The 12606-nt window shown below is 47.3% G+C and overlaps 1 protein-coding gene across 3 annotated transcripts in view; it reads left to right on the top strand.

Moving 5' to 3' along the window:
• tcerg1l (transcription elongation regulator 1 like) overlaps positions 1-12606 on the top strand; it is a 94657-nt gene that overhangs the window by 12853 nt on the left and 69198 nt on the right. For all 3 annotated transcript variants that reach the window (XM_085467095.1, XM_085467093.1, XM_085467094.1), the window contains exon 5: positions 3130-3255. In XM_085467095.1, coding sequence (XP_085323221.1) covers positions 3130-3255 — 126 coding nt within the window. The remainder of the gene's footprint in view (positions 1-3129; positions 3256-12606) is intronic.

Genomic DNA, 12606 nt, shown 5'->3' with positions numbered 1-12606 from the left:
GTACGACGAATGAATGAACCAGAAAGGAACCAGAGTATTATGGACTAAACACCCTAAGATTGAGGCTTTGAAGTAAAACTGTGTGTCGGTCTTTGGCTAATTAATAAGCTGGAGTGAAAGATTCACTCAGCCTTCAACTCAGCCTGTACTTTTTGTTAAATCATTTACTAATAGGACTTAGAAGAGAGAGGTCTAATGTCTGATACATTTAACTGTCCTGGTACAGTTGAAAACGGCTTTGTTTGTTTTCTTGTTTAGGTGGTCTGGGCCCAGACACAGTCTCTTGGTGGTTTGAGTTGGGTGTTTATTGCCACAATTCAGCCAAAATAAGTAAAGTCTGAATTTGCAGGTCCATGCCTATTGTAAGTGGGTTATGGTTTGAGAATGGCTTGGACACATACAGCTGCACCAGTCACCCAAAGGATTAGTGCTGTGATTGATTAGGCAATATAACCGTTGTTATATATAACCCAGAGAAAGGCGGAACATTTGAGTGCTATAAACCAGCGGTCCCCAACCCCCGGGCCACGGACCAGTAACAGTCCGTGAGTCGTTTGGTACCGGGCTGCGAGAGTTGAGGCTTGGGTGTGAAATTCACATTTTCAGGGTTTCCATGGGTCTTTTCCTGTGTTATGAACACATCTTTTTTCTTTTTGTACCGGTACTGGTTTTATTTCGTTGTATTTATCCGCGACACCTTAAAGGCCGGTCCGTAAAAATATTGTCGGACATAAACCGGTCCGTGGCGCAAAAAAGGTTGGAGACCGCTGCTGTAAACCATAAGATATGTTTGCCATCAACATGCAGGAACCAACTTGGTTATGTTACCATACCATCCATATACCATCCCTCCAGTAAAGCCCTCTGTGCTCCAGAAGCAAGTTAATGTTATTTATAATAGCCACCTTGTAGTCTCTACAGACTGATAACATCCAGGCAATCAAGCTGTGTAGGTGGACGAAACCAACCCCCTCCGTCTTTTGATATCAGATATCATTTGTCCCCAAATAGACTGGTTCAACTTGGGTTGGTTCTTTATAATCTCTGGGATCTTACCGGCTACTTCCGAAACCCCAGCACCAGGAAAATTATTTAGCAAAAGTTCAGTAAAAAAGAAAGGCCAGGAAACTTTTTAAGTCTGACACAGCTCAGGCCAAGAGAACAGAATTCATAAATATTCTGAATGAAGTAATATCAAAATTACTTCAACTTTCACCTGTGGTGCAGTTTTTTACGTTATTGCATTGCACTTTTCAAATGAATACTGAGTTGTTAATGTCCCTCTTTTATTGTATAATGTGGCATTATGTTTCTACATCATCTCCTGCTGAAATTTCTTCCTGCAACTTGTAGCATGATCATCTGCAGATGGTTTGTTGCATTGACATTTTAAGAGGTCTGTGTTGTGTGTCTTTATATTTTTATCTGCTGTTTGTGAGGAGCTTCCTGAGAACAGCTGCTGCCTTAAAGAATAAACTCAGGGGTGCAGGAACAGGTTATTGACTGACTGCAGCCTGAGTCTGCATCACTGAAATAGACACAGATGTGTTTCTCTTGTCTAAATCCTCTGAGTTCATTTGTTTGAGACGATGTTCAGATGCAGTCAGAGGCTTTTGGAAGCCAACAAATGCAGATTAAATTAGCTTTTATTTAGTCAAACGTGGGTGTGTGTTCGTGTTGTTGATGTTTTCTGGCAGGAGCTCGGTTTCTCTTCAGTTTATAGTTTGTCAAGATTGATTTGTCTCAGATTGACACAACATGCTCACAGATGGAAACCTCCGCAGGAAATTCTGCTCTGCTGAATGTGGAGAGGAAATGAAAAACAGCTGAAAACTAAAAAATGTAATGTCTGCAACAGTGAGCATGTGTTGTTAAAATAATTTCTAACCTTATCATTCATCGGACTGTAAATGGACTGGTTCTTATCTAGCGCTTTTCTACTCTGGCTGAGCACTCACCATTCACCCATTCACACCAGCACTTTTTTGTCTATGCTGTCTCTAAGTGCTTACTATCTAACAGTCACACACATTCATACTCCGGTGGATGCATCGGAGAGCAACATGGGGGTTGGTATCTTGCGAGCATTGTGCTGCATCAAATATCCTTCCACAGATGTTTTATTGTCGCTGCAATGGTGCTGCCGTCAACAGATTTAGGTCAGTGTTTTCCTGAAAGGAGCGCAAACTCGTGGAGGCGGACTGATCTGCTGAAATATAACCATGCCACAAGCACACAGATCTTCATTAAAAGTGTAACTACATGAAACTTCAGTTAAGCCACAATGATATCAGCCACTTATAATGGCTGATTGCGGGGGTTTCCATATGGAGCCTCAGTGATGACAGATTTCTCTCTAATTATTTCAATGATTGTTTACTTCATTGAAGCCGGTATCAATCTGAAATTTATTCATTTGTTTTTCATGCGACTAGTTCTTTTGATTTATCAATTTAGATTCAGGGTGTTGTTGTGCTAAGAAGTATTATTGTAGGGTCTACCTTACAATATATGAGCTTCCTCCGAAGGGTGACTGGCCTCTGCCTCAGAGATAGGGTGAGAAGTTCGACCATATAGGAGGGGCTCAGAGTAGAGCTGCTGCTCCACATCGAAAGGAGTCAGCTGAGGTGGTTCGGGCATCTGACAAGGATGCCTCCTGGGCGCCTCCTGGGCGCCTCCTGGGCGAGGTTTTCCGGGCATGTCCCACCGGGAGGAGGCCCCGGGGCAGACCCAGGACACGCTGGAGAGATTATATCTCTTAGCTGGCCTGGGAACGCCTTGGTGTTCCCCCGTACAAGCTGGAGGAGGTGGCTGGGGAGAGGGAGGTCTGGGCTTCTCTGCTTGGGCGACCCGGCCCTGGATAAGCGGAAGAAGATGGATGAATGTTTAATCTGAAGTGACTGCTTACACCCTCACTGTCAACCCTCTTTTTTATTCATTGGAAATCAGTTCAGCATTTGAACTCATACATACAAACTCTTCTCAGCTGTTCCTGTCGAGCTTGAATAAAATCTATTTACTAAGCAGAAAGAGCAGAAGACATGTGGACACTCAGTTTTTAGGCTTCGTGAAATATTCTTCAATACACTGATGAAGATCAGAAGCATCCATTTCTTATTCTGTGTGCAGATCACATCAGGAGAGACAACACAAAGACAAGAGATGTCGAACCTGAAGACTCTTCTTCTTCCTCGCTCCCACTACACCTGCTGTCTTTGTCTCCTCTCCCTCTCCCCACAGCTCTTCCTCCATCAGGTGAGTCTGATTTGATCCTCATTGTGTAATTAGTGTGTTGGTGGAGTCACAATTGCTGCTTTCGCTAATTTCATAAGCTGTATATGGATCACGTGGTAAAGCCACTTCCTGTTTACAATGCTGTGTGTTTCCTGTCTGCAGTCAGAGTAAATCAAATAAGATAATCGTATAATCTATTGATAACAGGATCTGGTTGTGACACCATAGCAAGTTCAGGTTCTGGTTCCATGCTGTGATTCTGATTGTGCAGTAGGGCTGTGCGATATGACCAAAATCTCATATCCCTAAATAAGACGTATATCGTCCTGACAACGATATATATCACAAAAATTTGACATTTCCTGTTAATTCGCTGAATCTCGGCCAGCTCGACTCATGTGAAGTGTTTTCAGCTGGGCGTCGTTTACCTGGAGTCGAGTGGGTTTTTTTTCTTTCATAGGTGGTACAAGAGGCTTGTCCTGTTTGAGTCTGAGGCCAGTTTGCACCATAATTTGCATAGCTCAGTTTTCTGGTCTGCGTCAGACTTTTCATAAACAAACCATGTCCATGCTACAGAGGTAGGCCCTCGTTTAGGAATAAGGTCCTCGATTTGTTTTGACTGGTCCTTCTGTTTGTCACCATTTCAGTTTATTTGGAAAATCTTAACAGGATCTTGAGCTTTATTGTGAAAGGTTTATGTGGAAAATAAACAAGAGGATGGTGGAGCCACACAATGGTTTTACCGTCGTTGTTGCTAATGACAGCGCATAAAAAGAGTCACTTGTCTATCCGTAGTGTGGTTATAGTACCGTAATTGTCGGGCTATAAGCCGCTACTTTTTGCACAAGCTTTGAACCCTGCGGCTTTTAGTCAGGTGCGGCTTTTCTATGGATTGTCCGTGATTTTTGTCATATCGTAAGAGGATTTGTTTTGTTTGTTCCGCTGTTGTACGGCACTACGTTGGCTGGCGGAAGGGCATGTGATCAGACACACAGTATCGGGGTTCAAGAGTGGTATGTTGGTCACATGTCCATCCGCCAGGCAACATAGTGCTGTACAAGTAGCTCGAAAAACAAACTTCAAAGTAGCGCTACGCGTTCAGCGGGAGGCGTGGATGACCAGCGGCGATAAACTTGCGAAAAGCAAGTTATGCCCAACTCCACCGGTGGAACCTGACAGCGTGGAAAAGTGTGAAAACATCCACGATCACCAACGGATTTTGAAGGGCTGGACTGCTGCATGGTGGAGAGGAGGACACCGCCACGGCCCTTCTGAGGGTGTTCGACTCTGACAACGAGGATTTGTTTGGTTTTGTAAGTGACAACAAAGGAGAGAAGCGGAGAGTGGATGACGAAGCCATCCTGAGCCTGTTCGTGTCCGACACTGGAGAAGAGGACTTTGGTGGTTTCAGTGCAGGAAGAAAAGAAAGATGGTGAATGACTGACTTTTCTTCTTGTTAAAGCCGTGTCGCTGAACCTGAGCCTAAAAGGTAGTCCGGATCTATTTTTCTGGTGTGCTGTAGGTTATTGTTATGTACTACATTTGTTACTCATTTATGAAGCACAGTACATGTTTCGTACTTGTAATTACCGCTACTTGTACATATACCTAAAAAGTAGGGCTGGGCGATATGACCCAAAATTTATATCTCGATATTTTTTAGCTGGATGGCGATATAAGATATGTATCTCGATATATTTTTTTTAAGCCATAAAGTAAGAACAAAAAGAGAGTTCTTAGTCAAAGCTGTGTCCCAGATGTCACACAGGCACTTTTATTAACATACAGCACAGATGTACATGAAAAATTACTCAAAATTAAATTATGAGCATTTATTAAATAATAATGCTCCATAAATAAAAGAAAACAAGGTTGTTTTTGTGCTAAACAAAGAGCTCACAATTGTGCAGTCAAAATGTAAACTAAAAGACGCTGAGCGTAATAACAAAGACAGACAGATTTCACAGCTGCTCTGTTCCCAAGTTTTACTGTGTGACTGACAGCCTGGAGTTTGAAATCCGCTTCATAACCACGACTCTTACAGGTGCCATTTATGGTCCTTATACACACACAAGGTAATATTACGTTGAAGCACAGTACGTATCACTCCGCGAAGCTCTTCGGTAGCCGTAATGCGCCGACAATCTATCAAGCGGTGCAGCTCCGTAGCTTACCAAAGTCGTACTCAAACATTTTTGACAGATTGCTGAGCGCCGTGTACCACATAAAATCGGTTCGCGGCCATCAAGCACAACCAGAATTCATACATAAGGCGCGCTATCAACTTTTGAGAGAATGAAAGGACTTTAGGGTTAGCGCTGTTAGCTCGTTAGCGCGGTTAGCTCGTTAGCATGTTTAGCTCGTTAGCACGTTGACGCCGTCCAGCCCCACGCATGGGGCGATGCGCAGTAACTCGTTAACGGAGATTTGCCGTGTCCGTCTTGTCGCTGCCTGCATGTGAAGCGATGGGGGAGGAGGGGGAGTTGTCTTCAGTGAAGGCGAGGCGGAGTAACGTTGCGTAGAGACAAAAGTGGACGAAAGAGAGGCAAACTTGCGGCTCCACAACTATAATTATAACGTAACATAGACTGTATCGATATAAAGGATATTGTCACATCTTATATCTCGTATAAAAATATATCGATATGTTTTAAAAACTCGATATATCGCCCAGCTCTACTAAAAAGTTATGCAAATATGTACCCATAACTTGTTTTTCAAAATATTAATAAAAGGGGTGTGTCTCCAAACAGCCATCTCTTTCCTGACAATTCGCTTTGTGCATATTCTCTTACATATGATAAGTCAGCATTGAAACACCTGCAGCTTTTAGTCAGGTGCTGCTAATGTATGTACAAAACAGGATTTTCCCCTGATTTTAGCTTGTGCGGCTAATATTCAGGTGCGCTCTGTAGTCCGGGAAATCAGAATCAGAATACTTTATTAATCCCGAAAGAAATTAGGGTACAAATATGGTAAATATAAGAGAAAAAGAGAACTTTAATACAGCCACTACAGTGACCGTCAAAACCATGAAAAAATAGTACTGTAAACGGTTTATTTTGTAACACCACGAAACAAACGATAGCATATAATATGAAATGATAGATGTTTTCATATCATCATCCAATATATATTGTCATATCGAACAGCCCTGTTGTGCAGATCTCTGCAGGTGTGGTGATATTGAACAGCTTGTTATGTGTCTCCTCTTCTGGCTGCGTTCATCTGTTTTTCAGCTGCTCATCACTGCTGTTGTGTATTTTTCATTTTGCTTATTAAAATCCAGCCGTACTCGATTTGACGCTGTGTATCTGTTCTGGTTTTTTGCAGCAGCGAAACAAATCTGCAGCTCAGCGTGTCATTACTGAAAATAAAGTGACTAACAGCCTCACAGACTCAAAACAGATAATAAACAGCAGTGGGGAGTCTATCGTCCACTGAGGAGTATGAAAACAAATATTTTTCCACAGTTTCTGTCTGACATCAGGTAGCTGCAGTGTGTGACTGATTTTATTAGCATCTGCTGCTGATCACAGTCTTCTTACTTTGACTGCTATAGTCCCTCAAAAAGAAAAAAGAAAATCACATAATAATTCAAAAAAGTTTAGGGAAGTTAAATGTGTACCAGTGTTAGTCAGTCTCAGATGTTTCACTGTGTTTCTGCTGCTGTGTGCAAAATAACAGATTCATCAGCCTTTATAAAATGTAAAGCAGCTCATTACAGTGCCGCGTCTTTCAGCTGTGTTTGATTAGCCTGAGTGTGTGTGTGTGTGTGTGTGTGTGTGTGTGTGTGTGTGAGTGTGTGTGAGTGTGTGTGTGTGTGTGTGAGTGCGTGTGTGTGTGTGTGTGTGTGTGAGAGAGAGAGAGACTGAGAAGATTTCTCAAAGGCATTAGTTAATTTTCTTCCCACAATCCCTTGCTCCTCTGAGCCAGTCCTGTGTGTGCAGCTGTTACGTGTTTGCTACGATGCGTTTAAAGAAGATTTTTTAAAGAAGTCATGGAAAGCAGTCAGTGTTCACCATTCACATTTTTTAGATTCCAGTCTGAGTTTAGACCACTAGAGAGCAGAAGTGGATGCTGAGCTCTCAGCTTGTATATTCTTGGGCTGTTGAATCATTGGTCACTGCATCCTGTTAAACAGACTGAGGCAACTGATGTGGCTGTACGTTAGTCCTATCGAGAGCATCTAATTCAATTCAATTCAATTTTATTTATATAGCGCCAAATCACAACATAAGTCGCCTCAAGGCTCAGGTCGTTTGGGGTGGAGGGCCCACTCCTGAAGACCTTCTATGACTCTGTGGTGGCTTCTGCTATCTTTTATGGTGTGGTCTGCTGGGGCGGCAGCATCTCTGCTGGGGACAGGAAGAGACTGAACAGGGTGGTCCGAAGGGCCAGCTCTGTTCTAGGATGCCCTCTGGACCCAGTGGAGGTGGTGAGTGACAGGAGAACGGCGGCTAAGCTGTCATCCCTGTTGGACAACGTCTCCCACCCCATGCAGCAGACTGTGACAGCACTGAGCAGCTCCTTCAGTGGGAGACTGCGGCACCCACGGTGTGGGACGGAGAGATTTCGCAGGTCTTTCCTCCCCACTGCTGTCAGACTCCACAACAAAGACTTTAACTGAACAAGCACACACATCCATACATGTGCAATAACACTAAGTGCAACAATCCTTTCTGTCATCGTTGTATTTTTACTCAGTTGTATATAGCATTCGTATTCTATTTTTATCTTATTGTATATTTTTATTCTATTTTATTCTACTGTATATAGTATATTATTTTATTCTATTCTGTACAGCTGTGTACTGTATTTATTCTTATTGTATTCAAATTTTTGCGTCATAACTTTTGCACTGTCCACTTCCTGCTGTGACAAAACAAATTTCCCACGTGTGGGACTAATAAAGGTTATCTTATCTTATCTTATCTTATCTTATCTTATCTTATAGATACAGAGAAAAACCCAACAATCATATGACCCCCTATGAGCAGCACTTTGGCGACAGTGGGAAGGAAAAACTCCCTTTTAACAGGAAGAAACCTCCGGCAGAACCAGGCTCAGGGAGGGGCGGGGCCATCTGCTGTGATTGGTTGGGGTGAGAGAAGGAAGACAGGATAAAAGACATGCTGTGGAAGAGAGTGATTTTGATTGGCTGCCGTGCAAAATAAGTCAAGACAGGTCGATCCTAGATAATCGATTGCTTGTGTGGACTTGGGGCAGCCAGGTATCCCATAATGCATTTCAAATCACAGGCAGCAATGTTGGTGGTGTAAAGTTTTAAAATACCCGTTTTTCTGTCACCAGCTACACTTTTAACAGGGTTTTAGCCGCGAATGTCGCGCCGTAATCTTCACGTCTGGTCAGGTTGTCAACATAGAACATGTTTGTGCTCAGATGTTTTCAGAGATGTCACTCGCTCTGCTAACAGTAAGCTGACAGAGAGCACCGAGCTTCTCCTCATAAATGAAATGGTGAAGCATTAATTTAACCCCTAAAGGGGCTACACCTTCAAGTATATCATGCATGATATCAACATTTATGTTTTCTGTTGCATGAAATTAGTGAAGGTTATTCAGAGAGGAGTCCTCTTTCACACTTGCTTGGTTCGTTTAGGCTGACATGTTCCTGATAACTGTCTTTGGTGTGCAACTCAACTTTGTCTTCATCATATATCTGTCACGGCTGCCGAGGCAAGCCGTGTGGATTTAGAAGGAGGACCCAAGATGCAGGCAGTGGATGAGATACCGGTGGTTTTATTTACAGAGGTGTAGTGGCAAACAAACAGTGGGGCATAGCAAACAACTAAAGACACCTAAACTGGGAGAACTAAAAATAACAGACCTGGGAGCATATGACAACGGATGATGAATAGCAGAGAGACGCAGACGAGGAACAGGACACCGTGGAACACAGAGTAACAGACTGACACGGAGGAACACAGAGGAACACAGACGACGCCACGAGGAGCACAGGCAGACACCAACTATAAATACACACACCAGGTAATCAGGAAATGGCACACAGGAGGGGACACAGCTGGAACTAATGGGCATAACGAGGCAGACCTACAAAGTAAAACAGGAAACCCTAGACACATGGAACCAGACAAGACATTGAACTAAACAGACAGATTCACAAACAGATGGGGTGACATCATAGACAGAGGCACAGACGCAGACTCAAAGGCAGACTGAATATAACACATAGAACTCAAACCATCATCATCATCATCATCATCATCAACTAGAAAGTGAATACAAACTAAAAGCGCTGGGTCACTGACCCAGGACCATGACAGTACCCCCCCCTCAAGGGCTGGCTCCAGGCAGCCCAACAGAAACACAAAACCCGCCCAAAGCAAAACAGAAAACGACCCAACCAGGGCGGGCGGAGGGGGCCCAGGACGGAGGGACAGAGTCCAAAAAGGCCCAGATGGCCAAGTTCAGGAGGCCGACCATGCGAATGGCAGCGGGGCAGGTCCGGATGCCGGCCACGCAGTAGGCAGTGGCGCGGAAACAGTTCTGGGGGCCGGCTGTGCGGACGGCAACAGCGGCGTGGAAACAGTTCTGGGGGCCGACCGTGCGGACGGCAACAGCGGCGTGGAAACAGTTCTGGGGGCCGACCGTGCGGACGGCAACAGCGGCGTGGAAACAAGTCCGGAGGCCGGCCACGTGGAAGGCAGTGGCGGCGTTCAGGAGGGCGTCCACGGTGGCGGAGATGCCCAACAGGCGGCCAGGCAGATGACCGACGATGTGGAGGTGGTAGTAGGGGACCTGAAGGCTGCGTGGCCCCTGCAGCCCCAGGTGAAGCGGAGGCTGGACCAGACGAGGCGGAAGCTGAAGCGGAGGCTGGACCAGACGAGGCGGAAGCTGAAGCGGAGGCTGGACCAGACGAGGAGGAAGCTGAAGCGGAGGCTGGACCAGACGAGGAGGAAGAGGCTGGACCAGACGAGGAGGAAGAGGCTGGACCAGACGAGGAGGAAGAGGCTGGACCAGACGATGATGCAGAGGCTGGACCAGACGAGGCTGAAGCAGAGGCTGGACCAGACGAGGCTGAAGCAGAGGCTGGACCAGACGAGGCTGATGAGGATGCTGAGGCCGGACCAGGCAAAGCAGCTGATGAGGATGCTGAGGCCGGACCAGGCAAAGCAGCTGATGAGGATGCTGAGGCCGGACCAGGCAAAGCAGCTGATGAGGATGCTGAGGCCGGACCAGGCAAAGCAGCTGATGAGGATGCTGAAGCCGGACCAGGCAAAGCAGCTGATGAGGATGAAGCGGTGGCTGGACCAGGCAAAGCAGCTGATGAGGATGAAGCGGTGGCTGGACCAGACGAAGCAGCTGATGAGGATGAAGCGGTGGCTGGACCAGACGAAGCAGCTGATGAGGATGAAGCAGATGCTGGACCAGGCGATGCTGAAGCAGATGCTGGACCAGATGCTGGACCAGGCGATGCTGATGAGGAAGCGGAAGCTGGACCAGGCGAGAGTAATGAGACTGCAGCTGGTGATGAGACTGCAGCTGGTGATGGGACTGCAGCTGAGGGCTGGACGGGCTCCTCGGGCCCCCCAGCTGACCAGGTAGATGGCTGGACGGGCTCCTCGGGCCCCCCAGCTGACCAGGCAGATGGCTGGACGGGCTCCTCGGGCCCCCCAGCAAAAACAGTCTCAGAACCAGTGGGCACTGGAGCCCCTGGCACACACAGAACAGAACCAGCAGGTGCGGAGACCTCTGGCAGAGACTGAACAGAACCAGCAGGCACACGGGCCTCTGGCAGGAACGCAACAGAACCAGCAGGCACACGGGCCTCTGGCAGGAACGCAACAGAACCAGCAGGCGCGGGGACCTCTGGCAGAGACAGATCAGAACCAGCAGGCACACGGGCCTCTGGCAGGAATGCATCAGAACCAGCAGGCGCGGGGACCTCTGGCAGGGACAGAACAGAACCAGCAGGCGCGGGGACAGAACAGAACCAGCAGGCGCGGGGACAGAACAGAACCAGCAGGCGCGGGGACCTCTGGCAGGGACAGAACAGAACCAGCAGGCGCGGGGCCTCTGGCAAACACATAGCGGCCTGCAGCTGCGCAGAGCATTGACCCTGCTCAGGCAGCGACAGCTCTGTGCAGTCCTCAGCTGGCTTCTTAAACTCCAGGGGTCCAGAGTCTAATGGGGGCTGAAACCCAGCCTCTGGGGAGGCCCTGGAGTGCATCTCAGTCTCAGAACTGGCCAGCCTTTGAGGAATGTTGACATTGTTCTTGGGTTTGTCTCTCTGCTTGGAGTACGGAGTTGTTGAACTGTCCGTTATGGGTTGGACTGACATGGCTTGCTGTACAGGAGGAGTAGGTGAAGGTGATGGCTGAACAGGTAGTGGAGCAACTGACACAGGATGCAGGGCTGGTGACTGCTGAACTGAGGATAAAGCTAATGATTCTTCTGCTAACCGGGCTACTGACTGGGCCATGGATTGTAACAGGGTTTGTAATAAGTCTGGCTGTGACTGTAATTGAGCTATGGATTGTGAGGCTGAATGTGGCGGAGGTGGCGACTGGGCTTCTGGCCGGGCGGCCAACTGAGCTTCTGGCCGGGCGGCCAACTGAGCTTCTGGCCGGGCGGCCAACTGAGCTTCTAAACAGTTTTTGTCCTGTGCCGTACAGAACATCACCCCTGAGTAAACGGTCCCACAGTTCAGACCAACAATACTGTCCTGTCCACTCACCACAGCTGGCTGCTCGGAAATCCCCAGGTCCGACTGTGGCGAGGAGCGTCGGCAGCGTGAGCGCCGTTTCCCCCTCGAAGGCTGGGTTGACGGGCCGGGCAGAACACCCTCCGTCGGACTGGGCAGTGAAGCATGAGCTGCAGGGTGGGTGGTAGCAGCCGGGGGGTGAAGACGGAGTCCATTCAGAATGAAATTCTGTGCGAGCGGGTGAAGTGAGCTGAGCAGCCAGGGGAGACCAGAAACCAAGCGCTGTAGCCGATTAGCCACGGCTTGGCGAAATTCTCTCCCCTCGTGCTCCAGCCACGCGTTGATTAATTTGTCCACGGAGTAAACAATGTCCTCCCGGAGCTCCTTGGGCGGGTTGAATGCTGCTGGGTCCATAGTGGCCGGTTCGTACTGTCACGGCTGCCGAGGTGAGCCGTGTGGATTTAGAAGGAGGACCCAAGATGCAGGCAGTGGATGAGATACCGGTGGTTTTATTTACAGAGGTGTAGTGGCAAACAAACAGTGGGGCATAGCAAACAACTAAAGACACCTAAACTGGGAGAACTAAAAATAACAGACCTGGGAGCATATGACAACGGGATGAGAAGCAGAGAGACGCAGACGAGGAACAGGACACCGTGGAACACAGGGTAACAGACTGACACG

Source organism: Copadichromis virginalis, linkage group LG8, assembly GCF_057382275.1.
Source record: "Copadichromis virginalis isolate Kocher_CV1m ecotype Utaka linkage group LG8, C_Virginalis_male_GT1.1, whole genome shotgun sequence".
Taxonomy (NCBI): domain Eukaryota; kingdom Metazoa; phylum Chordata; class Actinopteri; order Cichliformes; family Cichlidae; genus Copadichromis; species Copadichromis virginalis.
This window is presented reverse-complemented; position numbering and strand designations above follow the sequence as displayed.